Genomic DNA, 27,659 nt, shown 5'->3' on the forward strand with positions numbered 1-27,659 from the left:
GCGCCGCCTCACTCTGGGGAGGAGAAGAGGGGGCGGTGGCTCTTGCCTCCGCCTCGCGGTCAAATCCCGCTCATGCTCCAGCCTGGCGCGCGCTTGCAGCCCGGGCCGCCCCCCTCCCCTCCCCGCCTCCGGTTCAGCCGCTGGCGCGCCCACTGCCGCCACCACCCCAGCCCCCAAGCCGCCCGCCACCAGCCACAGACAGCCCACAGCCCCAGCGAGAAACGGCAGGAACGGCAGCAGCTCAGCAGCCGACCCGGAAGCTCTTCCACCGCCAACCGCGAGGCTGCGAGGGGCGTGAACCCGGAAGCGATTTCCTCGCCCCGGTAGCAGCGGGATGGAAAGCTAAGGCCTTTGAAGATCTGGAATCCCCTAGTTTGGGGAGGGGGTGAGGTGTGTATGGCACTAAGCTGAGAGGAGAGGGAAGGCCAATAAAGAGCCTGTGGACAAGAGGCTCTCCGAGTCCAGAGATCAGAGCTCTCGAGGCGCGGGGTGCGGAGCGCGGCCGAACACGCCGGGCGGCTTCTGGTGGCGACCGAGTGTTTTCCTGTCACAGGAAGTTGGGCCTGGCCGCTGGGAAAGTGAAGGGAAGGAGAAATGTGAAAGCGGTGACGGTCCCCCGCCCCCCAGGTGACTGTCCCACCCACTGAATTGAATGTAGCGGCCCGGGAGGTCCTCGGCCCCCCGCACGGGTGAGACGAGGAGGAACACGATTCAGACTCCAGCGAGAGAAACGGAAAGGTAGGCCGAACTATCTCCATCCACATCTAGTTTTTCCAGGCAAGGACTTTACTTCTTACAAGTAATTACCAAGACGCCAAAGACCCTTTTTGGGTGGCGGCTCTCGGTGCAGAGAGGCGTGCACGTCCTTTTCCGTTAGTGGACGCTGATGGGCGGTGGCGGAGGAAAAACCTCCTAGGCACAGTGTTGACTTTTGTCATTTCAGGAAAAGCGATTCACAACTTGTCCTTGCAGCTCACCGCTCCTCTCTGTCCCTCTCTCCATCTTTTAAGGCTTTGGGCTTTCGTTCTTTGCTCGTTTCTCCATGGTGTTTTTAGCTTCACCAGAAATCTTCGATCTAGCTGACCTGACTCAGGATCTCACCTCCATGATTCCCTTCTCACTCTTGGAGAGTTTTTGTATCTTCAGTTTGCTTGCAAATACTTCTCTCAGCATCATGTCTTTTAACTGCTTTGATGTCCTCATTTTATTTGGGGGAAATGTCAAAAACTCAAAAATGTTTTCATAACAATAGGAAAACAAATAATTCATTCCATGATCTTTTCGACGTAAACCCGAGTTAATGTGTTAGTTGGTTTCCCCTTCGAACTGGGTTGAAGAACTACAGTAGCAGTTGATATAAAAGCATATTTAGATATACTACGGATGAAATCATGCTCCCCCAAATAACCTCTTTAAATATACTTGTAGGAATTCATTTGTTTCCCAATTCCACTGTTACTTAGTTCCTTCTCTGTTAGCCAGATTTAGTATAATTGCATTCAGAAGTTATTTGAAGATTATTAAATATCTTAACTTACAGAATAGAATGTCACTTAACAGAAGGAAAGTACTTGAAAATTACCGATGGTACTTTTTGATACTACCTGATGATTGGTAGAACTGGTTGAAAGGACAAGGACAAAGCAAGCTGTGTTAGAAGTAGCACCAGTGACTATTTTCTATTCTGCTTTATTATTCCTCTCTTTTTATTACTATAAACCAATTTGAGTGGCAAAAGGATGAAATTTTTAATGGTCAGCATATCCCTTAGGGGAATTCTTACAGATATTTAGTTGCCATCGCTTCTCTCTAATGTTACAATGCTTTAAAATATTAAATTGTTCCAGGAGAGTGGAGAAGTGGCAGGTAACTTAGCTACTCTACCTCAGTTTTTTTCTCCTGTAAAATGGAGATAATAATAATACCTACTTCATCAGGTTTGGGGGAGTATAAAATGAGTTAATGCATGTAAAGCACTTAGCACAGTGTCTAGCACATAATAAACATTATAGGTGTTAGCACTTATTCATATTATTTTAAAAGCATAATAACATGGGTTTTATTAGGTTGAGAAACATTGCTTAAGGATGGAGGAGAAGGGATCAGGAACATCCTACAGAACCCTAAGATAATGCTCCTTTTTTTTGTTTTTATTCATGAAGTACACTTTCTGATCATTATTGGTAATTTCTATTAGCATGTCCTTTGTAAATCATCTTGTCAATTTTGACTTCTGGTAACTAAATTTACAATACCTATATTCATGTACTGAATCTTCTCTTTTTCTACATTGCAAACAACTTTTAAAGTTTGTCCATCTGGGGAATTCCGTGGCGGTCCAGTGGTTTAGGACTCTGCCCTTTCATTGCCTAGGGCCCGGGTTCAGTACCTGGTCAGGAGACTAAGATCCTGCAAGCCTTGCAGTGCGGCCAAAATAAATAAATAAAGCTTGTCTATCTGTACTCTATATAGCAAATGTTTCTCATTAAAGACATTATTGGCAGTTTGTTCAACAGGACTGTTTTTAGTAAAGATGTTAACAAACCTCCCCCCATGGGGACTAAATGGCATCTGTTCACCCCCATTTCTCCCCAGTCATAGTGACGAGAAATGCCCCTACAGATTTTCAAATGATCCCAGGTAGGTATCACTCCCAATTGAGAACCACTTCTACATATTTGTAAGGCTTTATTAGTCAGGCAGCATATTATCATTTATGCTTAAGCATTTTCCAGAAAATGCCACATATTTCCTATACTTAGTCACTTGAACCTTTATCTAAAATTCAGTCTAAACACATTACAAATTCTAGTTATAGCTTTTTCTGTTATTTTTAGCTCAAATTACCCTCTTCCAATCCTTTTGCATATGTTTCTGCCTTAGCAGTTTTGCCTACATATATTAGTAGCTTCTGTTCTTTTCCTCACTTAAGCCTTTGTTTCCTTCTTTCATGTCACTGGAAGTATGTATATTTCAAACATTCAAGTGTGAATATTTCTTGAAACTCAATTTTTAGAATCTTTGGGGTACATTAACATTAAATGGCGTAAAAACAAAATGCTATAACCCTCATGGTTTTTTAAAATTATATCACATTTGTTTATCTTTTAAAAATTGAGTGTATTGTGCAATACCAAATATTCTAGAGAAGTAATAAGTATTAACAAATAAAGCTTTTTGCTAATAGATTTTTTTTAACATGAGTTGACCAGCACAGGAATTGATTTGCTTTAAATCGTGTTTAGAAAACTAAGAATTACTTGATTTCTCTTTTTAGGTGCTTAGTAGAAAAAAGAGTTTCCATAATAGTGCCATATATGTTACAAAATATATTCACAATGCAATGTCTTTCTTTTGGGGGCTGGCAGTCTTCAAGGAGGCATCCATACATTTCAAATTTTGTTGGGTTTTATTATCTTGAAGTCATTGTTAATCTGAGGTGAAAAGTAATTGCTAAATAGAAATTCTGAGAAGAAAAAAGCCTCATCTTTTTCACTTAGTATAGAAAGTGCTGTTGTATGAGGTGGGTTTTAAGATGATCTTATGGAAAAACTGAACTGAAAAAAATTCCACAAGGTATAGAGTGAAAATGAATGTCTTGAAAACTTTTCACAAAATGAAATGTCTCAATCCTAATGTTTTCTGTAGTTCCTCTGTTGAGACAGCTGTAGTTTCTCTGGATCTAAATCAGTGAAAATTTTTATAATCTAAAATAAAATTTTTATAATTTATAACTAAATTTATAATTTAAAATAATTTATAAATTAAAATAATTTTTGTGCAATAATTTTAATGGTTCTTTTAATTTTAGGCTAACGTTTACTTAAAATGTCATAAGTTACTGGATTTTAAAAACATTTCTTTTAAAGGAAATTTTCCAGTTATAAGGCAGTGGAAGGAAGTAAATTAAAGCCTTTTGTTATTACACAAGGAAGCAAATTAAAGGTTTCAAAATGACTTTATTAATTGTAGTTGAGAAAACAGAATAAAGTCCTCTATCTCCTCTCAAAAGATATTCAAAACCTTTCTTGAAAATGAGCTCTTTTTTTTCTATGAGAGTTGGGGCAATAAGGAAATCATTAAATAGGAACAGGTCATTTTAATGCCTAATGGACTTTAAAAAAAACTGAAGAAGGTTCATTTCACCATGGACAGGAAAGCAACTCCTTGCTTGATGTTCTTTTAGAAATTTACTGGCATATAAATGAGAGGAAGTTTTTAAAAATATATATATATATTCAATACAAAGAGATGTTTTAGTCTAGCCATGAAAAAAATTAATAATAGCACTTAATGAAGAGATGGAACTATCAAACAACTGAGAGTGCTTGAACTTCAATTACTTGTTAGAAATTGCCTAATGGAGACTTCAAATTAGTCTGGGGGAAAAAGTGTGCATGTGTATGTATATTTAAATATATATATTATATATTTGGAAGAAAATTTTTGGATTATGTAGGGAATTGATAATGGAAGTGGGAAATATTCTTAAGTCATCATCAGAAAGCTTTTATCAACTGACTAAATGTTTTTGAGTCTGTGATAGGCAGCTCCAATGAAAATTATAAACTATCCTTTAGTTCATCCAAATGTCAGATATCAAAGTTATTTTTAAAGATTCTGGAAAGAATGTCAATGGCAGCTATCTATTTCTAGCTTCCAAACTATTAACAGTATGACATTCACTTGTGCAATTTATGGAAAATAAGTGGGTACTATTCTAAATTGCTAGTTCAAGCCATTTTTTACTTAGTATTTACAAGACATTTTATAATCATATCACCTTTTTTTAGGTCCAAAAGGCAGATTCTTATGCTGTTAAGACCTATGAAAGTATGTATCCCCATTTTAAAAAACAAAAATCTACCTTTAATAGAAAAGGAAAAAAGGACAAGGTAATCTTAAATTATAAACAAAGGTTTTGAATGGTAACATATAATCAGTCATCTCTGACTTGCTTTTTACATAGTATATGTATTCTAAGATAGAAAAATCAACATTTTATTTTTTAAATTGTTTTTCAGAGTGGTTATGTGTCCTTTAATTTAATCTTTCAAGGGATTTCTTTGTTTTATAAAGCAATGGGAAATCCAGAAAACATAGAAGATGCGTACGTTGCTGTTATTCGGCCAAAGAATGCTGCCAGTCTCAATTCTCGGGAATACAGAGCTAAGTCATATGAAGTGAGAACGATTTACTAACATTTGATTTTCAACCATTGAATGTCATTCTCCATTATCATTTTCATTTACATATAAAGTATAACCATAGCCTGTAAATTCTTGTTGATAACCTTGATCTTGACAAGCTAGAATTTACAGTCGTAGATCTGCCCATCATCATGTCTCTTCCGCTGCATGTGTTTTGACCATTTTTCTATTCATTGATATGGATAAATTATTAGATATTAAAAGTTACTTATTTGAGTTTTACTTATATAACTTATGAGAGTTTGGTTTTTAGTACAGTTTACGGAATGGCTCTCAAAAATTGAAAAAAAAATTGCAAAATTCAGCTTATTCAAAATTCCAACCTAAATTTTGTTCTTGGTTGTTTTCCCAAAGAACTATTTTTAAAAGTTCATTAAAAAATATCTTTACCTTTAATTAAGTCTTAGGCAATTAAGTTACATCTCTGTAGTCTTGAATACATATATTAGTAAACATGACTGAGGCTCCCACCAAAAAAAACCCAAAGCAGAATTGTTATCTTTTCTATGCAGCAGATTTCAAGCATCATAAAATACTTCTAATCTAATCTAACTTTAACTAACTTCTCTAGTATTTTGCTTTAATTGCTTTTTTAAGGTTAGTTTTCTGAAACCTATTAAGGGATACTGCAGGGGTTCTGAGCAGACTGCTGCTTCAGCAGTGCTCTGGCTTACTGGTTCTCAGTCTTGGCTACACTGTTAAATCACCTGGGGAACTTTAAAATTTCCAGTACCAGGACTCCACTCCCCTGACATTCTGCTTTAATAGGTCTGAGATGAAGCTGTGCATTGATACTGTTTTGAAAGTCCAGGTTATTCTTATATGCAGCTAGGGTTAAGAAAGACTGCTGGCTTATTATATTCTAGGGCAAGTAAATTTTATTTTAAACACTCTCTTAATATTATTTTTCTCATCTAAGATTTTGTTGCATGAAGTTCCCATTGAAGGACAGAAAAAAAAGAGAAAGAAGGTTTTGTTGGAAACTAAACTTCAAGGCAACAGTGAAATAACACAAGGCATATTGGATTATGTAGTAGAAACCACCAAACCAATTTCTCCTGCAAACCAGGGTATCAGAGGTAAGAAACTTTTCTTTTTAACACAGTTGGCTTTAAATGCTTGTGGAGAAAGACATTTTAAAAAGTAGGTTAAAATCAGTTTCTTTTTACGTTCCTTTTCATTTGAAAAACTTGAAAAAGACTCCGAAATTTCTAGGTTTTTTTTTTAAGGTGCAGCCAAGCCCCCTTCCAAAAGTAACTTAACAATTTTTTTAAGTTAAAAAATATTTTTGAAATGTTTAAATAATTTTAAGTAAAAAAAAATTGAAAATATTTAAATTGTGTTAATGATTTGTTCAAGAGAGAGAGGAAGCCAACGGGTGGCTTGAAAATTAAAAGAAAGCACAAAATTACTTTTGTTAGAAGTATATTTCCCTAGATAAGTATCTGTGAACTACTATGTTTGTTTCTCTACTCCAGGACAAGAGAAAACTATAAACCTCTCTCCATAACTAAGTAACAGTTAAGATTTTGTGTATTAGAGCAAGTCCTATAAATTACCAGTCAGCAGAGGTTTTCTTCCCATTTGGTCACAAGAAGAAGATCATTTTCAAAGAGCCAAAATGAATTGTAGAAGTATTCACCCTGAAAGGTTCAGGCCTCATTTAAAATATTAGATAATCTATAGCCTATGAAACTGATTAAACATTAATGATCAATTTTATCAGGCTGTGGCCTCACAAGAAGCATATAGCAGAAGTTACAGAAATTACATACTCTGTCCAGGATTCAGGCATTATAATTAAAAAGGTAAAGCTAATTTCAGTCAAACAGCAGTTGAAAACAGTTGTTGATAGTGAGGTAAAGCATACCTCTCTGTGCCTAGTTTTTGGTTTTTTAAAGCTTATTTAGTGTTTTTTTCTATTTGCTCATCTTTATAGAGATTAGTTGTCTAATTCATCTCTCACTAAAGAGACTATTTTTGTTGCAGAGATAAGGCTGAATCCTGTCATTTGATTTGTTGGTTATTTGGGATAGTTGTTCTCTAGAGATAGCTGAACTAAGCCTGTTTCATAACTTCTGGAGGTACCATTCACCATATTTACCTCCCCAACCGGTAACCTCCTCAATAGGGCCTGCAGGGTTTTTGTGGCTTGGGGCTCTAAGCATTGTAACTCGAGATTATAAGAAGTTCCTGCATAGATTTACAGATCTTTGATACACATTCTGAGTACTACAGAGAGAATCCCCTTTCCCTAATTATCAGATTGACTTTTTAAATAAAATGATCTAGAAATTGATCTTAGCTAAAAAGGGGGACTATCCCTGTGGGTGATCAAGGCAAGTGAAAGGCTCTTCTTTTGGATGCCACAAATTTGTCAGCCTTTTCTACCTCAGTCTTGGATTTCTCTGATAAATTTTCATCCAGATTTGTTTTACTATCACTAAGTTGTTACAGTTATCAGGATCTATTCTGAGATCAAATTACTGAGACAAAGTCTGAGCCCAAATCACATATTTGAGCTGAGATAGACAAGTCATAATTTGCTATGAATTAGCCAAACTCTACCACTTGGTTCATTTACCAAGAAGGGGGATATAAGTGATATCAGTGTTAACAAAAATATCCCCCGGCCCAGAGGGCTGGGTAGTTTTTCTTAGGAGAAGTTACAAGTGGATAGGCACCCTGAAACATGTCTAGCACAATTATGTCTTATATACTTAGACAATAGAATGTACTAATACATTTTCAGGCAGCTTTTAATAAGAGAAATGAAAGTAAAGAAGTTTTACTTAACTAAATAGCCAGTTATATCAATGAACCATACCATACCTGACTATCCTATTCAATTGAGGTTTTCTAAAAGTGTGAAATATTTTTATAGAGTAATATGATTTCTTATATAAGCATCACATGAAAATTACCAATGACTGTATAATAGCAGTAGTTGTGCCTTTTTGTGCAGTGCTATATATAGTTTATAAAGCACTACCACAATTACTTATTAATGAAATTCTTAAATTGGTCCTGTGAGTTGGTATATAGTCATTTTTACATCTGTAAAATGGAAATGCAAACATAGGTTGTCACCTACAAAAATCATATTCCCATTAGTGGAGGAGTTAGAACTAGAACCTCATTTCCCAACTTGTAATCAGTGCTTTTCTTTCCCTGCATGACAGATCTCATAGTTGCATATATAATTTGCAAAGTAGGCAATTAAACAATGGATCAGAACTGGATTTAGGGAAGCTGCAAGGCAGGAAAGATTAAGTGGGACAAGACCTCAAGCCAGACAAAAGAAATATTGCCTCTGAAATTTATTAGAATGTATCTAACACTTATATTTTGTACAAGTGTCAATTTTGTAAAAAATTGTTTGGGGGCTATAATAATAATGTGCCATAATAATCACAAATATTGACTCCAGCATTTTGTGAATGAATGAAGCTGCTTGAGCTCATATTATCTACCTGTCCACAGAAGGCATCCAGCCAGGCATTCCTACCTGGGTCAAGAACAAGGTTCTGTTTCTTGGGGTGGGGAGATTGGAAGGGTTGATAAAAATTATGACAAAGGTATCCAGAATATGAAAGGTTTTAGAGTGAAAGACTTGTAGGTTATTATTTATAGCCCCCTTGCTGCCAAATCAGGAACAACAGACTAAGTATAAGAATGGTGGTTACAATTCAGAACAATAGTTTATAGCCCAATCAGATTTTAATAAAAACTGAAATTGAGGGTGGAGGTTGAATATTAAATGAAGAGCTGCTAAACTTTAAGACTTTGCAGTTTATGTACACTACGCTTCTTGGCCAGCTTAGACTTTAGTGAAACTCTTACCATCTACATCCCAACTGAATGAAGTATATGCCTGTTCACCTTGCAGGATGTGTTGCTGTTCAGCTGCTCTGTCAGTCCTTAGCAGGATGGTTTTCCTTGCTACGTATAGGAAGCTTCTCTTCTAGTGAGTCAGAACAGGGGATCTATTGGTTGATTGTCCACAGAATGATTTACATTATTATCAGAATTACCAGTTTATTAGTGCCCATAATAAAATTGACTTTTTATATTTCAGTTCCTCTTAATACTGCCTTTAAAATATTTTTTCTAATTCTCAAGGTAATATATAAGATTTTAAAAGGCCCATTATTTTTATCTTTACTGACTTAAAAAAATGATTAGGAAAACGAGTGGTACTAATGAAGAAATTTCCTCTGGATGGGGAGAAGATGGGCAGAGAAGCGGCATTATTTATTGTTCCATCAGTTGTCAAAGGTAAAGTCTAAGTTTCACCTTATGAATCTTTGTGTACCTTAGGTGCTAAGTTAAAGTCTGTTGAGGAACTTAGGAATTTGGATTCATAGTTACTATTGTAATACTATTATAAAATACATGTTTTTAAGATAAAGGAAGATGGAGAAATTTGTTACTTAAAAAGATGTTTTGATTTCAAAGTAATATTCAGGCTTCCAGACTGATGAGTAATGTTTTTGTTTCTGTTTTTAAAAGTAGAACAAAGAAGTGAGGAAGGAAGCCATAATCGAAACAAAAAGTTTTTAGCTTATAATGAGGGATTTTTCGGACTGTGCTATATAGGTAGAATAGAAATAAAAATTTATATATTTTTGAAAATTAACAGATTATGAACAGAACCTGTCTTATATTTGGGAAAAGAAAGTGTCAGTAGTAGTTCTAAAATACTCTTCCCAACAGTAGTGACAATATTTAAAGAACTTAGATCTAATATGAAAATTTAATTTGAGCTTTGACAAGGAATTTATCCTATTATCCTGGAATAATAGAAAAAATATTGAGCTTCAGTGCAGACCTTGCAGCCCACTAATTTTGTGTTCTGGGCAAATCACCTCTTTAAGCCTCACCTCTTTATTTGTAAGATAGGTATCTGCTCCTACTTGGTTCATCGTGCTGGAAGAATTCAGTGAGGTATTATATGTAAAAATCACTTTGGAACCTGTAGAGTACTGGCCTCATGTAAGGCAGTAATAATACTAATGATATATTAATGACCCACTGTGGACATCTCATCAGACTGCTGCTACACAGTACTTACACGTATTTTATTAGCCAGCTCTACCATTCCAGAATTTTTTTTTTCCCCAGCCATACTTAGGTTAAACAGATCAGTATGTTAAATGGTGCTGGAAATCTTATTATTAATCAGAATTTTACAACATTGTTGAGGAAGAGAAAGGGGAAACAATTTCTGTAGTCCTCCAGGATTCTAAATCCTGCATTCACCCAAATGGATACGGTCACAGAGCTGGCCAGCACTTGAATCCAAGTCTACCAATTTAAAATCTAGAACAATTTATGTTATACCTAACAATTTTTTTAACATACTGTGTACTTTTAAATAAAAATCATGCAGTCGTAAACCTTTTATATGATGGCATAATTCTTCATTTTTCTTTTTCAGATAATACTAAATATACGTATACTCCAGGATGCCCAATTTTTTACTGCTTACAAGATATTATGCGAGTCTGTAGTGAATCCAGCACTCACTTTGCTGCACTTACAGCAAGAATGTTAATAGCCTTGGATAAGTAAGAACTGCCATTAAAAATATTTTTTAATAAATCAAATATATGTTCATATTAGATATTAGCTCTGAGAGATAGAAATTCTTTTGGAAGAAAATAATAAAATTAATAATATATATATTAAGAAATGGTAAGTTTTTGAAGTATAATATAAAAATTTTAAAGCCCAAAGACAAGATTGTCCTGATTTGTTTGCAATATGTTAAGTTTATTCTTAGAAAATGACAAAGATTGCCCTGGCCTAAGAATTAAGATTCCTTTGTTATAAAACTAGATTTAGTATTGATTTACCCTTATCAGTGAACAAGTCGTTTCACCTGTCATGCCTTTTGTCCTTCTGTAACAGCAGGTCTAATGTCACCTACATCTCAGTGGTTTAAGTTTTTAAAGGGCTTCATGTTTTTTGAAAAGGATTTTAATTATTATTATGTTACATGCATTAAAAAAATAGTTTGCTATGTCCAATAACAGAACTTTTATTTACAGTAAATGAAATACTTAACACTAATTAAAATTATAAAAATCCCGGGACTTCCCTGGTGGCACAGTGGTTAAGAATCCTCCTGCCAATGCAGGGGACACGGGTGTGAGCCCTGGTCCAGGAAGATTCCACAAGCTGCAGAGCAACTAAGCCCGTGCACCACAACTACTGAGCCTGAGCTCTAGAGCCCGTGAGCCACAGCTACTGAGCCCGTGTGCCACAGATGCTGAAGCCCATGCACCTAGAGCCCGTGCTCTGCAACAAGAGAAGCCACTGCAATGAGAAGCCTGTGCACATCACTGAAGAGTAGCCCCCACTCACCGCAACTAGAGAAAGCCTGTGTGCAGCAATGAAGACCCAGCAGAGCTAAAAATAAATAAATAAATTTATTTTTTAGAAAAGTTATAAAAATCTGAATGTAGTATTAGAAAGAATCACACATCAGAGTTGGATAGTAGTTTAGTTTTTTCATCTTCACTTTTTAACAAATACATCTACTACCTCTTCTTTTTATTTTGCCAGGTGGTTAGATGAACGTCATGCACAATCTCACTTTATTCCGGCTTTATTCCGACCTTCTCCTCTTGAGCGGATAAAAACTAATGTTATAAACCCTGCATATGCTACTGAATCAGGTCAGACAGAAAACTCACTACATATGGGCTACAGTGCACTAGAAATAAAGAGTAAAATGTTAGCCCTAGAGAAAGCAGATACGTGTATTTACAACCCTTTGTTTGGATCAGATCTTCAATATACAAACCGGGTAAGAGTTGAATGAATTTTGGTCCTGATTTCAAAAGACATTTCATTTCAAATGTAATTTTTTTTCCTGAAATAAATGCATCTATTACTAATTGTAAACATTAAGATGACATCTGCACTTAGCTCTATTTTTATACATCAAAGTCAAGTATCTAAAGCTCAGTATCTAAAGCTGTTTTTGTTTTTGTTTTGTTTTGTTTTCCCTTTCTAGGTAGATAAAGTCGTAATAAATCCATACTTTGGTCTAGGAGCTCCAGACTACTCAAAAATCCAAATTCCCAAACAGGAAAAATGGCAGAGAAGCATGAGCAGTGTCACAGAAGACAAGTACTGTTCTGGTTTTCCTCCACATTGCTTTTTAAACACGTACATTCTAATGTTAAAATACTGTTTAAAATGATATATGCAATTAGTATGCAATGTAATCATTGCATAAATGATTTAGTTTACAGCTGCTCAGTGAAACATAGCTTTCATAGATATGTCACATTTGTTTCAAAACAATCTGAATTTCAACAGTGCCTTTTTTTTTTTCTTCTTTTAATGATTAGGGAACGACAGTGGGTAGATGATTTTCCTCTCCATCGAAGTGCCTGTGAAGGAGATTCAGAATTATTAAGCCGACTTCTCAATGAAAGATTTTCAGTCAACCAATTAGATAGTGACCACTGGGCACCCATTCATTATGCATGCTGGTAAATAGATTATTCTTTTGTTTTTAGAAAGAATGAATCCTTAGTTTATAAATGTTAGTGCTTCTTTTCAAAGCTGTTCTCATTCCAGCCACTTTTTCCTCTACCATGTTTGCCTTATGAGCTTTCTCTGTAGTAATCTTTGATTACTGTGTATGTGCCACACTGTTCAGATTTACAAGGTCTGCCCCACAGGAAAAGTATCATTAATGTTCTCAGGCATCCTGAGGTCATGCAGTAGGATAGCTAATGACTAGCAAGTGCCATTGCACAGCACAAGGTCCCTTATTCACCCCTGCAATTTCTATTTTGTACTGGAGTTGTGTTATGTTTGTTTATCCTTATTATATTTTATTTTATTATTATTTATTTTTTATTTTTGGCTGCGTTGGGTCTTTGTTGCGCGCAGGCTTTTCTCTGGTTGCAGTGAGTGAGGTCTACTCTTAGATGCAGTGCGCAGGCTTCTCATTGCAGTGGCTTCTCTTGTTGCGGAGCATGGGCTCTAGGCATGTGGGCTTCAGTAGTTGTGGCATATGGGCTCAGTAGTTGTGGCTCGCGGGCTCTAGAGCTCAGGCTCGGTAGTTGTGGCACACGGGCTTAGTTGCTCCGTGGCATGTGGGATCTTTCCAGACCAGGGCTTAAATCTGTGTCCCCTGCATTGGCAGGAGGATTCTTAACCACTGTGCCACCAGGGAAGCCCTATCCTTATTATAAAATTTACATGTGTTAGCTACTTATGATTTGACCTTGCATCATGTTAGAAAAGTATTCTTTTAGTTCTTTGGAAAGCTGTGGTATCAGGAAACACCAAAAGTTTTCATTAGAATTAAAGCCTTCCTTTTTTTTTTCTTTTTTTTATGAGAGGGATTAGCTCACAGGATTGGAGTTAGCTCTTTCCACTAGTTGTCCAGTATAGTTTTTGCTCTTATACACTTCTCACATAATAATAACTCTTCCCCTCAGCCTGGGCTACGTTCTTAAATTTATGTTCGTAGCAGTAGTTAACTATTTGCTATAGCCTGTCCTCTAGAAAGGATGTAATAAAGTTATTTACCATTATTTCTTATGGGAAAGTTGCTTTTGACTTACTGTTTAAAGTGAGCTTCTTTGGCTAGTTTAAGAAGTGCCTGCACTATTTACGGCCTGGTAAAGTCCACAACGTTTTAGCTGCATGATGTTGAGCAAGTGACTTTACTTCAGAGGTCCCCAACCCCCAGGCAGTGGACCGGTACTGGTCCGTGGCCTGTTAGGACCCAGGCCGCACAGCAAGAGGTGAGCTGCAGGCGAGCAAGCGAAGCTTCATCTGCCACTCCCCGTCACTTGCGTTACCTACCGCCTGAACCATCCCCCGTCTATGGAAAAATTGTCTCCCATGAAACCAGTCCCTGGTGCCAGAAAGGTTACTGCTGCTTTACTTTACCTCTCTGCATCTTAGTTTATTATCTATATGTAAAATAAATTAATTAGATCATTTTCAACTCAAACTCTTTTTATTTCACTGTGATCAGATAGCTTATTGATCAATATTTCTGATCTAGTAGCTAAATATAGATGCTTTTAATATATATCTTTTCTCCATTAAAAATATGCTGTTTCCTTAAAAATATGCTCCTTTATTAAATAAATATGCTCTTAATTTTTTTTCTGTTTCCTTGAAAATATATTCTTTTATTCTATGAATGTATTCCTAATTGTTTTACCATTACAGGGAATTTTTATACTCAGATTTGGAAAGAGTTACCCTAAATCTTCTTTCACTGAACTACAGTTGTTTCTTCAGATTACTGGTAGATACTGGTAGCAGCAGCAGTACCAGAAGAAATCACATGCCTTTTCTTGAGCTAAACAAAAAGAGGTAGAGAATATAGTTCAAACTCCAAGAAAGTACACTGTGGAATTGAAAAAGATAGAGGCAGTAAATTTTAGCTTAGGAATCCCAAATTTATATTTGCCTATATTGTTGCTCTTTTTGCGGCAGGGCCTTTTTTTCTTCTCTATTAAAAGAATGGTAATATTTTCAACTGCCTATTACATAAAAACAGAAGTATGGTATAGTATTTAATGTGCTTTGGAATGTACCTATGTTTCAGACCCAACTGAAACTTTTAGTTCCTAAAAGTATGGCCTTTAGCAAATTACTTAATGTCTCTAAGGATCTGTTTCTTTATCTAAAAGATGAGCTTAATTTTAGGGCCTCTCTTAGGATTAGAGGAGAAAATGCAAATAAATGCTTTGAAGGGTACCTGCCAGTAATAAGCACTCAAAAAATATTGTCTGTTATTAAAGTGTTATAAAAATTTAAAGATTTTGATGTCTGAATCTAAAATTCATTAATCTGTTGTATTTTTATTTGTAAAGTCTTATTACTGCAGTACACCAAGGAAGAGTTTTATCCTTCAATAAAACTAATTTCTGTCAGCTGGAAATAATAACCAAGTTTAATACACCACTAGTAGTATATAGGTCACCTTGCAATACTTTTTATTTTTTTAATTTTTGGCTGCGTTGGGTCTTCGTTACTGTGCGCGGGCTTTCTCTAGTTGCAGTGAGCGGGGGCTACTCTTCATTGTGGTGTGCAGGCTTCTCATTGCGGTGGCTTCTCTTGTTGCGGAGCACGGGCTCTAGGTACGCGGACTTCAGTAGTTGCAGCGTGTGGGCTCAGTAGTTTTGGCTTGCGGGCTCTAGAACACAGGCTCAGTAGTTGTGGCGCACGGGCTCAGTTGCTCCACAGCATGTGGGATCCTCCCGGACCAGGGCTCAAACCCGTGTCCCCTGCATTGGCAGGCAGATTCCTAACCACTGTGCCACCAGGGAAGTCCTGCAATACTTTTAATAAGATAGATAATTTGATTCATGTGAATTTGAATGAAGACTGATTTAACTGTTTAGTAAAGAACATAAATTACTTTATCTTGGAAATGTACTCTTATTCACTAACTGGTACAAGGATTGAGAAGGGGAATACTGGGCTATCTCATCAAGAGGCTGGGATTTGGGGCCTATCTTTATAAGCTTAGACAAGATGTTTTACCCATCTTTTTCTGTTTTCTCATCTTTAAAATGAGGGGTTTTATTAGATCAGTGGTTCTCAAACTTTTGTGTTAGGGCTCCGTGTCATTCTTCAAAATTACAGGATCCCAATTAGCTTTGGTTTATGTGAAGTATATCTAGTGTTACTTACTATATTAGAAGTTTAAACTGAAAAATATTTTAAGCATTTCTTAATTCATTTTAAAATAACAATAAACATATTAACATAAATAACAAAGTTTTATGAAGTATGCCCTTATTTTCCAAAAACAAAAAAAATGAGAAAAGTAGCATTATTTTACATTTTTGCATCTTTTTACTGTCTAGCCTTGTAGAAGATAGTTGGATTCTCACATCTGATTCTGCCTTTAATTTGCTGCAATTTTCATGTCAGGTAGCTTCTAGAAAACTCCATTGTACACTTATGAGAAAATGATCATGAAAAGGGCAGATAACATCTTAGTATTATTATGAAAATATGTTTGACCGAGAGGACACCCTGAAAAGATTTCAGAGATCAAAGAGTTTTCTGGATCAGTCTTTGAGGACCACTTAATTAAATCACTCCTAGGATTGCTCCAAGCTTCAAAAATTCTCATATTGATGACACATGCCTAAAAATTTTCTTTACTATAATCACCATTTTCCAAAACTATTTAAGTTGGCTTTCTCCCCTTATGGGTAACTTGTCAGCCACTCAGTAAAAGTCTCACTGACATCTCATATTTTCTCACCTCTCTCAAATCAGTATCTTCTCTCTCTGATAGTACTTTCAGGCTTCATATCATTGCTAAAGAGTATTTTAGAACTATGATGATTTGGCTCCCTACAAGTTATTCCATCTGATTTCATTTGGGCCTTCACTGTAGCCAGTTGTGTGTTGTCTTTGTCTCATTCATCTTGTTAGCCTTTTGTAAACTATTAGCATCTTGTAAACTATTCTAAATCTTTCTACTCTTAAGCACCTAAACTTCCACTACCTTTTTTCTCTACTCTCATCAGATGGTTTTATCCCCTATTTTCAAAGACAGTTGACGCCATCAGAAATGTCCTTCTTCTCACTCCAATCATCAGTTTTTGTTCCCATCTCTATCCTGTATCATAGGGTTTGCTTGAAAAATCCTTCTTGTTCCCCATTAAATTCACTTCCTACTTTTCTGCACTTTCATTCCCCTTGTCTTCAAACAGGTTCCTCTCCCTTGAAAAAAACCTTAATTTGAACCTGCTGCCTCTTCTGGCCACTATCCTGTTTATTCCCTTCCTTTCATAGCCAGACTTCAATGGTAAGGGGGCCACACACACTGCTTTCTCTTTTTCACTCTTCATGAACCTTCTTAACCTTTTCTGAGTTTTTAATCTCTTTCCCTGCTCTGCTGCATTAAATGCTGTTGACCATCCCTTTGTTCAAGGAACAAATTGCAGTTGGAAGGACAGCTATAATGGAGCTATAGTAAAGGTCAGTACAAATGCAAGATATAACTGATACCATTATTATTATTATTGAAATACTGGTCTCCATTCTGTGACCCAAGCATGTGTTATAGTATGGAAACAGCTATACTAAGATTCAGAAAACTGGATTCTAACTGGCTGGTAACCATGAGACCTTGGGCAAGTTACTTTACTGGTACAAGCTTCATTTTTTTCATCTGTGCACTAGAAATATCTCTGCCTGCATCATAAGTTGCTGTGAAGATTATATTAAGTAATTATATAAGGAAATACCTTGAAAACTTTAAAGAATCATATAAAATATGTTTATATTAATTACTTTTATTATTACTTCTTGAATTGCTCCCCTAGTATCTTCCTATCCTGAAAGTGTTTTTCAAGATGCATTTCATTGTTCTAAAATGTTCATCTTTCTCAAAATACTCAGAAAGATTTCATCCATTCCTCCCAGCCTTAACAGTAATTCTTTTCAGTTGGATGAATTTGCATATTCTTAGATATCTCAAGCTTTTGCCTTCCTTCTGAGGACCAAGTCTGCATTTTCAATTGCCAACTGAACAATTTAGTCACTTTTTTTTTCTTTTTTTTTATATACATAAGGCAGTTTGGAGAATGCAAAGACATAACCTTCAAGGAGCTTCCAGGCTGATAGAAATGTATATATACAAGGATGAAAGTAGATAAAATGAGGTTAAAAAGTAAAACTGAAATGGTAAAATGTAGTGGGAATATAGAGGAGGTAGATTTTAAACTGTTTCAGAGAAATACTAGAACTTAACCTAAACAAAGTCAGGAGGGGTAAAAGGACATCTCAAGAATAGCTAAGAACATGAGCAAACAGTCATATGAATAAGAAGGCTAGGATACAATTAGCAGGTTCAGGGCGTAGGAAAACCATAGGGTATGTGAGGGGGAAGAAAGTTGACAGCAAATCGTATTAGTTCTAAAGATGTGCTATTTTCCCCTCAAATGCACCATATTTAAAAGCAAATTTCCTTTCCCCTTCTACCCATTTATTTCCAAAAAATGAATTACCTTTCCACCATTGCATTAGATTGCGACCTTATATAAGTCTTTGTAACCAAATGGTGGACTCACTATATCTCGCACATTCTTTGTACTCTTTGCTTACTCTTTTTCCCACTATCTGGAATATTTACTTCTCTTCAGCATCTCTTCAGCTTCTTCCTATTTAAAATCCAGTTCAAATTATTCTTCTATCAGAACACTTTTCAGAACTGAGACTGAAATCTTATCTTCCTTTTCCAACATTTTTTAAAACATTAATTATATACTATTATGATTTGACAAATACATATTTTTTGATTGTTCTCCTCAACTGTTACTTAAATTTTACAGCATTATGTAACATCTCATGTTTTTGTTTTCCTCTCTGATTACATTATAAGCCTTTACCAGAGCAGAGACTATTCATCTTAACGTATCTTTGTGTCTCCCACATTGCCTCATACAGCAGCTATGTGGAGAATTACGTCTTTGGGCCTATTTTGTAAATCAAAGGCAGGGCTGAGTAAAAAGCATTATTAAATTTATGAGTTACTTTCTGCTTCTGAAAAGAATTTTGACTAAAAATTTTATCTCCCTAATTTATAATTTTTGTATTGTATTTTATGTGATAGTGATTCTCTATCATCTGCTCCATCTTGTATTTGAGATTATATTTTCTCCCAGTTGATCAGAAATAGAAACAGTTGAACTGAATCAGAGTAATTCATAAGAAATCCCTAAGCACTGTAAACATTACATCAGTGTCTTCATTCCTTGTTCTCTGCGCTAGAAAAATCTTAGATTTCTTTGAGATATTGTCTAAAATTTGGATTTTTCAAACATTTCAGATGACTTTTTAGGTGTTTTATTTTTTTATAGGTATGGAAAAGTTGAAGCCACTCGCATATTGTTAGAGAAAGGAAAGTGCAATCCAAACCTTTTAAATGGACAACTTAGTTCTCCTCTTCATTTTGCTGCTGGAGGAGGACATGCTGAAATAGTACAGATTCTCCTAAACCATCCAGAAGTTGACAGAGTAAGTTATTTTCCAGGCTTTTTTTTTTTTAAATGATCAAACAGTGAATAACAAGTAATGACACTAAAATGTTAAGTTATACACTTGAGAGGTCAGCTGAAAAATAAAAACAAATTTCACTTACTATATAGAATAAGTAATATTTATGTATACACTTTGCTTTTGTACATAATTTTTTAGATTATAGTAAAATACGTCTCACATAAAATTTACCATTTTAGCCATTTTTAGGTGTACATTGGCATTAAGTACATTTACATTGTTTTAGAACCATCACTGCCATGCATCTACAGAATGTACATAAAATTTAACCTCTTTTCATTTTATAGTGTATTTTCTCAAAAATATCTTTAAGAAGGAAAAGGATATTTTGGAATTTGTATTAACAAGTATTTTGAGGCTTCCCTGGTGGTGCAGTGGTTAAGAATCCATCTGCCAATGCAGGGGATGGGGGTTTGAGCCCTGGTCCAGGAAGATCCCACATACTGCGGAGCAGCTAAGCCCGTTCACCACAACTGCTGGGCCTGTGCTCTAGAGCCCGCGAGCCACAGCTACTGAGCCCACATGCCTAGAGCCCGTGCTCTGCAACAAGAGAGGCCACCACAATGAGAAGCCCGCGCACCACAACGAAGAGTAGCCCCCACTCGCCGCAACTAGAGAAAGCCCGCGTGCAGCAACAAAGACCCAACGCAGCCAAAAAAAAAAAAAAACTTTAACAAAACCTTTGTTATTGCTATAATCAGAACTTTTGAAAAACAATAATCACATTGATTAGTGCTTTGAGTCATCTTTGGCAGTTCATGTTTATTTTAAGTATAGCATGCACTAAGATTGCTTAATATGTACTTAACACTTGACAATAGTTTTGTAATGAAACTTGATATTTTCCCTTATTTGTACATTTGTAATGCCTTTTATCTTTAACCTTTTCTTTTTTCCCCACATTTCTAGCACATAACAGACCAACAAGGAAGATCTCCTTTAAATATTTGTGAAGAAAACAAACAAAATAATTGGGAAGAAGCTGCAAAATTGTTGAAGGAAGCCATTAACAAACCAGTAAGAATTATCTTCATAAATACTAGTTAGAAGAGGGAAGGGATGTGGGAACAGATGTATATGTATGATTGATTCACTTTGTTATAAAGCAGAAACTAAAAAAAAAAAAAAAAAAAAAAATACTAGTTAGAGCCAAGCATTGTATTTAAATTGATAAGTAATTTGAGGATCTGTGGCAAGGGTGGAAGGATATAAATGTATGGATGGCTTCTTTCCTGCTTTTATAAAACCTCATGGTTAGACTTCATAGGTATTAAATTTGTTATCATCACTAACATTTGGACATTTATTCTTGCATATCAAATTAAAACTGCATAAATAAATCTTTTGATCAGTTAAAATTAATCTAATTTCCAGTGTAATCTGTATACTTGATATGCTGATTACAAATTTTAACCTATTCATTGAAGCATCTCTCTTTACTTAGGCCTTCTAAGTAATATATTTGTAAATATTGGGTTGGCCAAAAAGTTCGTTCGGGTTTTTCCATAATATATGAAAAACCTGAATGAACTTTTTGGTCAACCCAATAATAATATTACACATCATTTGGTAATTTAGTTTCTGCAAGTTGTCATCTATTACAGATTCATTTTCCTCCTCAAGAGAGTGAATGGGTTAAAATAGGAGATTTCTAAGTCTTTTATTCTGCCAGTTCAACCTGGCCTTTCCACCTACTTATGTACAAAATAATTAGCAGTGACATTAAAATAGAGAAGAATTAACAATTAGAAAAAACTCAGTTATGCCTGAAAGTTATAGTGACGATAAAACTGTTATCAGTTTAAAAATTGTTTGGAAACTTGCAAACCAGATAAAAGGATTTATACCAACTGATAAAGGATAAAAGTTTTATACCAACAGGTATAACCCATATGTTTGAGCCTTTCCAGACATTTCTATTAAGTAGGCAATGAGTATTTGTTGAGTATTTCTGTAAATTTAACACCATAAAATGCTGAAAGTGATGTGATAAAGAATACATATTCTTTATTTATTCAGTACATGATCTCTGTCTTTAAGGAAAATTACACACATTCATACACATTTTTGTCAAAACACTATTTCCTGAGTACAGGACAAAAGCAAGGAAATAGATAAGCAGTACAGGCACCCTTATGTTATACTTCGTTGCAATTTGTTTTCTATTTGTATAGTTAAAACACATTTTTAGGGACTTCCCTGGCAGCACAGTGGTTAAGAATCCGCCTGCCAATGCAGGGGACACGGGTTTGAGCCCTGATCCAGGAAGATCCCACATGCTGTGGAGCAACTAAGCCCACGCGCCACAGCTACTGAGCCTGTGCTCTAGACCCTGCGAGCCACAACTGCTGAAGCCCATGCACTGCAATGAAGAGTAACCCCCTCTTGCCTCAACGAGAGAAAGCCCGTGTGCAGCAAAAAAGACCCAACGCAGCCCAAAATAAATAAATAAATAAGTTTATTTTGTAAAAAACCACATTTTTATTTCTCATATAATTTTTATATCTGAATGTATAAGATAAAAGGAATTAGGTACTTTTATCTAAAATGAACTGTCCTGGAAGTTGTTTGGTGGCATCAGTTACTTCCTATAACAATAAAAATGTATTGAGAATATCAGTTCTCTCTGGGATTTTCTGAACAGGAGGAAAGAAACTGGCTCATGGTCCATTGTTTCATAACCTTTACCTGCAAAATCTTCTATCACAGATTCCTCTTAGGACAAATTATTGCTGGTACACATTTCTACATTCTAATTTGTGGCCCACTAAACTCATGAGGTACTTGACTAACACCAGATTTAGTTAACCAAGTCTATATCCCCCATTTGATATTTACATTGTACATTAATGGCTTTAAAATATCCTTTCAGAAGATTTCGAAGTTGAATATTTTTTAAAAACCCATTTGCCTTAGTTTCTCAAACTTATTTGACCATGGAATATTCAGAGGAAAACATGTTAGAAAATATAAATAATGAAAAAAAATTTTTTTTAATATTGCTAGAAGGGCCAGTGGTTAGGACTCTGTGCTTCCACTGCAGGGGGTACAGGTTCAATCCCTAGTTGGTGAAGTAAGATCCCACAAGCCACACGGCAAGGCAAAAATAAATAAATAAAATACCGCCAGAAGATTCTCACTTAAAGTTGTTTTTAAGCAGATGAAGTTGAAATTAAAGCATTTTGTTGTATTGGGATGTATAATTTATAATCAGGTTGCATAATTTATTATCATTCTTTGTCCTAGTATGAAAAAGTTCGAATATACAGAATGGATGGATCATACCGTTCTGTTGAACTGAAGCATGGAAATAATACCACAGTGCAGCAGATAATGGAAGGAATGCGTCTCTCTCAAGAAACACAGCAATATTTCACTATTTGGATCTGTTCAGAAAATCTCAGTAAGCAATTTGTTATTCTGTTGTATAAACCTGATTATTCCTTTTTGAGAGTGGGTTGGTAAACTTAAGTATAGCATCAATTATTATTGACTTTTAAATTTTCAAATGATACAGTGTTCTTCTCTTTTATACAGATTGTTTATGTTCAAATTGCTGAAACAGATAAGCCTCTGCTTCCTCCTGGCCCCTCTTTGTTCATACAATGTTTGAAATGATAAAAACCAAAACATTTTTTCTTTGGCAATGAATTTGATTTGAATGCTGTTAAACGTAGTGCTCATCCAACTTGCCTTTATTTTCAGTGCTCACCTCATCTCAGAATAATACAGATTTTCTTTTTCTGTATATTGGTTTTCTATCAGATCTTTGTTATTTACACTCAACCCAATGTCATTATAGATTTGTCTTTCAGACAAAGTATTGCAGATACATAAGGGATTTCATTGAGTTGGTTGTGATTGGTTATCTAGTGATTTAATTGTATTTTTTTAAACACCAAATTCTACTGATTTTCTCATTAAGTAGGCTATCATGGAATTAAGGATCTTAAATATATTTGATAAATTTTATTCATTTTCAGATTTAGTCTCATAATTCTTATATTCTTAATAAATAATTAACCTCAAATTGGGTAGTAATGTTGATTAAAGTCAATATTGATTTAAATTTAGACCTTTAATTTGTGTGTGCTCAGTACTTAGGTACAGAATTTGATAAAAAGTTTGTGTGTTGATTTAATTGGTTCATTTTTACATTATCATTTATAAAAGGAAAGATGTTTTTCAGGCCTTCAACTCAAGCCTTATCATAAACCATTGCAACATGTTCGTGACTGGCCAGAAATACTTGCTGAATTGACTAATTTGGATCCCCAAAGGGAGACACCGCAGCTTTTCCTAAGAAGAGATGTGAGACTTCCTTTGGAAGTTGAGAAAAAGGTTTGCTCAGAAATCTTTTTTACAGTCATTTAAATGTTCAGAATCTACTGAGTTCCTGTTTTAAGCACTAGAGGCAAAAATTGTGCTCTTCCTTTACAGGAGGTTTTATTTCTGTTTTTCTGTTCAATCCTTACATCCCTGTTGTAAGTGGTAGAGTTTGAGTCAGTCTACTTACAAAGCCTCTGGTTGGTTTTTCCATTTCCCCACCTCCATTGTCTTAGAATACAAAAGAAATAGAGAATCCATCCTAAAGAGAATTACCAACCAGATGGGAGAAAGATTTTAGAGTAGAAAAAAATTTTAGAGTAGTTAGAAAGGGAGTACAGTGTCAGATAAACTTAATAAAGGCTAATCAGTTGTGTAAGTTTCAAAGGAGCAAAGAGATGCATTGGTGTAGGGGGAGAACAGAAAAAACATCCTGGTTAGAGAAGATTATATTTACAAAGGGGACATTAAAAAGTTATTCTCAACAGTCGGTAAATAGCTGTTTTTGACTCAACAGAGAACTATATAGATAGTAAAAAAGAGAATGGAATTTACATTTGATTAAAAAAAGGTCTGTCCCAAACAAGTATGTTTGGATTTGAATTACTTTAAATTTTAGAGGAGAAGTGAAATAATGTCATCTGAGGTACAACTGGACAAGGAAGAAACCTAAGGGAGATGTTACAAGTTAAACTAGGTGATAATCTAAATGCAGTGGTAGCTGTGAAAACTGGGGGAAAAAGAAAAGTTCCAGGGTCTCATAAATTTGGTGAAGAAAAAATACACAATTTCCTGATTCTTTATTCAAGAAAATATTAAACAGACAAGGTTAAACAAATTTCAGCACATGAAAATTTCAATGACCTTGTCCAAACTTGGTAAATGTTTTATGCCTGACTATTCATATTGTCCCTCTTCTGTTATCAAACTAAAGGTAAAAAAGGCATTTGACAAAATCCAGTAGCCTTTTGTGGTAAAACTCTCAGAAAACTAGGATAGATGGGAACTTCCTCAGTGTAATAAATGGCATTTATGAAAAACCCACAGCTAACATAGTCAGTGGTGAAAGACTGAAAACTCCTCCTAAGATCAGGAACAAGACAAGGATACCTGCTTTCACCACTGCTGTTTAACATAGAACTAGAAGTTCTAACGAAAGCAATGAGCCACACTCCCCCCACCACCACCCCCAAAAAAAGGAAAGAAAGAAAAAAAAAAAAAAGAAAGGCATCCAGATTGGAAAGGAAAAAGTAAAACTGTCTCTGTTGATCACAAATGACATTATCCTGTATATAGGAAATTCCAAAGAATCTACACAAAAGCTACTAGGGCTAATAAATGGTTTCAGCAAAGTTGTAGGGTACAAGCTCAACACATGAAAATCAGTTGTTTCTATAACCAGCCACAGACACTCCACAAAGGAAACTAAAAACTCCATTAAAATAACTTCTAAAAGAATAAAATACCTAGGAATAAATTTAACAAGAGAGCTGCAAAACTTGTACACTGAAAACTACAAAAACATTGCTGAAAGAAATTAAAGAAGACATAAGTAACTAGAAAGACATCCCATGTTCAAGGATAAGAAGACTTAATATTGTTAAGACATCAATACAAGCAAAGTGATCTACCAATTCAACACAATTCCCTAACAACAGACGTTTTTGCAGAAATGGGAAAGGCAATCCCCAAATTCATTGCAAAGGGCCTTGAATAGCCAAAACATTCCTGAAAAAGAATACAGTTGTGGGATTCACATTTCCAAATTTCTTAGTACAAAGCTACAATAATCCAAACAATGTGGTACTGATATAAGGATAGACATAGACCAGTGGAATAGAATTGAGAGTCCTGAAGTAACCCCATATATCCATGCCAACTGCTTTTTGACAAGGATGCCAAATGCATCCAATGAAGAAAGCATAGTCTCTTCAACAGATGATGCTGGAACAACTGGAAATTCATATGCAAAAAGTATAAAATTAGACCCTGATCTCACACCGCATCAGAAATTAACTCAGGGTATCAATAACTTAAATATAAAAGCCAAAACCATAAAACTCATAGGACAAAATATGTGGGTAATCTTTATGACCTTAGATTTGGCCTTGGAGTTTTAGATATGACACCAAAAACATGAGTAAAAAAAGAAAAAATAGATAAATGGGACTTCATCAAAATTAAAAGCATTTGTAAATCAAAGGACATTATCAAGAAAGAGAAAAGACAAACTAGAGAATTCAAGAAAATATTTGCAAATCATAAATCTGATAAGTGTTTACTATCCAGAATATAAAAAGAACTACAACTCAACAACGAAAAGACAACTCAATTAAATTGGGTAAAGGACTTAAATAACATTTCTCCAGTAAAGATATACAAGTGGCCAACAAGCACATGCGAAGACGCTCAGCATTATTAGTCATTAAGGAAATGCAAATCAAAACACAATGAGAAACCACTTCACACCTACTAGGATGGTTGTAATAATAAAAATTTATAAAAGAAGATGTTGAGTTTTGATGAGGACATAGAGAAATTGGAACCCTTGTATGTTGTAGGTAGGAGTGTAAAATTGTGCAGCTGCTGTGGAAAATAGTTGAGTGGTTCTTCTGAAAACTAAACATAGAATTACCATTTGATCCAGCAATTCCACTCCTAGGTATATACCTAAAGGAAACAAGAACTCAAACAGATACTTGTATTCCAGCATTCTTAACAGCATTATTCATAATAACCAAAAAGGTAGACACAAGCTAAGTGTTCATTAACAGATAAATGGATGAAGAAAATGGAATATTATTCAGCCATAAAAAGAAATGAAGTTTTGATACATGTCATAACATGGATGAACCTTGAAAACATGCTAGGTGAAATAAGCCATACACAAAAGGACAAATACTGTTTGATTCTACTTATCTTAAATAAATATCTAGAATAGATATCATAAACGGAAAGTATATAAGTGTGATGGGGGGAGAGAATGAGGACCTAATGGTTACAGAGTTTCTGTTTGGGCGATGAAAATATGTAAATAGTTGTGATGGTTCACAACATTGTGAATGTAATTAATGCCACTAAATTCTACAGTTAAAAATAGTTAAAAATAGCAAACTTTGTTAGCAGTTCTTAAAATGTAATAGATGTATGAAATTTGCAAATAATCTAAATATACTCAGCCTGTCTTCTTTCTCCCTAAGTAATATTTTTAAAGCTGGCTGGTAGAGAAAGAGCAATAATGATAATACTTGGATATTAATTAATTGCATATTATGTTACAAATAATATAAAGTAGGCTCAAGTGAAAAGAAGTAAGGCTTAGTGAGTACTTAAGGTGAATCAGAATATCACGATCATCTGATAAAGTGGTTGCGTTCTTTTTCACTCATTGTGTAATTGAAAAATTCCTATTTTTACCACCTGAAAAATAGAAGAATTGCAATTTTTTTGGTTAGGATTATTCTTTTAGGATGAAAAGAGCCTGCTTTCATTTAAAAAGAACAATTGTTGACTAATAGTCACTGAACACACTGTTAGGAATTATAACTATTCTCTATTCAAACTCTTCAAATTCATTAAGTCAATTTTTATTAGAAAAATGTTTTCTTTCATTTTTTCCCAACAATTATTTTGAGAAATTAAAAACCCATAGGTGGGCTTCCCTGGTGGCGCAGTGGTTGAGAGTCCGCCTGCCGATGCAGGGGAGACGGGTTCGTGCCCCGGTCTGGGAGGATCCCACGTGCTGTGGAGCGGTTGGGCCCGTGAGCCATGGCCGCTGAGCCTGCGCGTCCGGAGCCTGTGCTCCGCAGCGGGAGAGGCCACAACAGTGAGAGGCCCGCGTACCACAAAAAAAACCCATAGGAAAGTTGAAAAAGTAATAAACTTCATACCATATACCATTCATTAAATTCACTAATTGTTAACATTTTGCTACATTTGTTTCATCTTTCCTCTCTTTTCCTTGTGAACCATTTAAAATTAAGTTGCAGACATCCTGGCACTTCATCCCTAAATATTTTAACGTGCATCTTCTAAGAACAAGGATGTACC

General features: G+C 35.3%; 1 protein-coding gene across 1 annotated transcript in view; it reads left to right on the plus strand.

The window, feature by feature from the left end:
- Positions 1-367: 367 nt before the first annotated feature.
- The window catches only part of KRIT1 (KRIT1 ankyrin repeat containing), a gene marked incomplete at its 3' end in the record, with an annotated part of 36,321 nt that continues 9,029 nt past the window's right edge, over positions 368-27,659 (plus strand). Inside the window, exons 1-12 of the mRNA XM_079710959.1 lie at positions 368-738; positions 5,025-5,183; positions 6,130-6,289; positions 9,396-9,488; positions 10,651-10,780; positions 11,781-12,024; positions 12,235-12,350; positions 12,575-12,718; positions 19,085-19,241; positions 20,193-20,300; positions 22,530-22,686; positions 23,473-23,624. Coding sequence (XP_079567085.1) covers positions 5,082-5,183; positions 6,130-6,289; positions 9,396-9,488; positions 10,651-10,780; positions 11,781-12,024; positions 12,235-12,350; positions 12,575-12,718; positions 19,085-19,241; positions 20,193-20,300; positions 22,530-22,686; positions 23,473-23,624 — 1,563 coding nt within the window. The 5' untranslated portion in view covers positions 368-738; positions 5,025-5,081. The remainder of the gene's footprint in view (positions 739-5,024; positions 5,184-6,129; positions 6,290-9,395; positions 9,489-10,650; positions 10,781-11,780; positions 12,025-12,234; positions 12,351-12,574; positions 12,719-19,084; positions 19,242-20,192; positions 20,301-22,529; positions 22,687-23,472; positions 23,625-27,659) is intronic.

Source organism: Hyperoodon ampullatus (genome assembly GCF_949752795.1).
Source record: "Hyperoodon ampullatus genome assembly, chromosome: 9".
NCBI lineage: Eukaryota > Metazoa > Chordata > Mammalia > Artiodactyla > Ziphiidae > Hyperoodon > Hyperoodon ampullatus.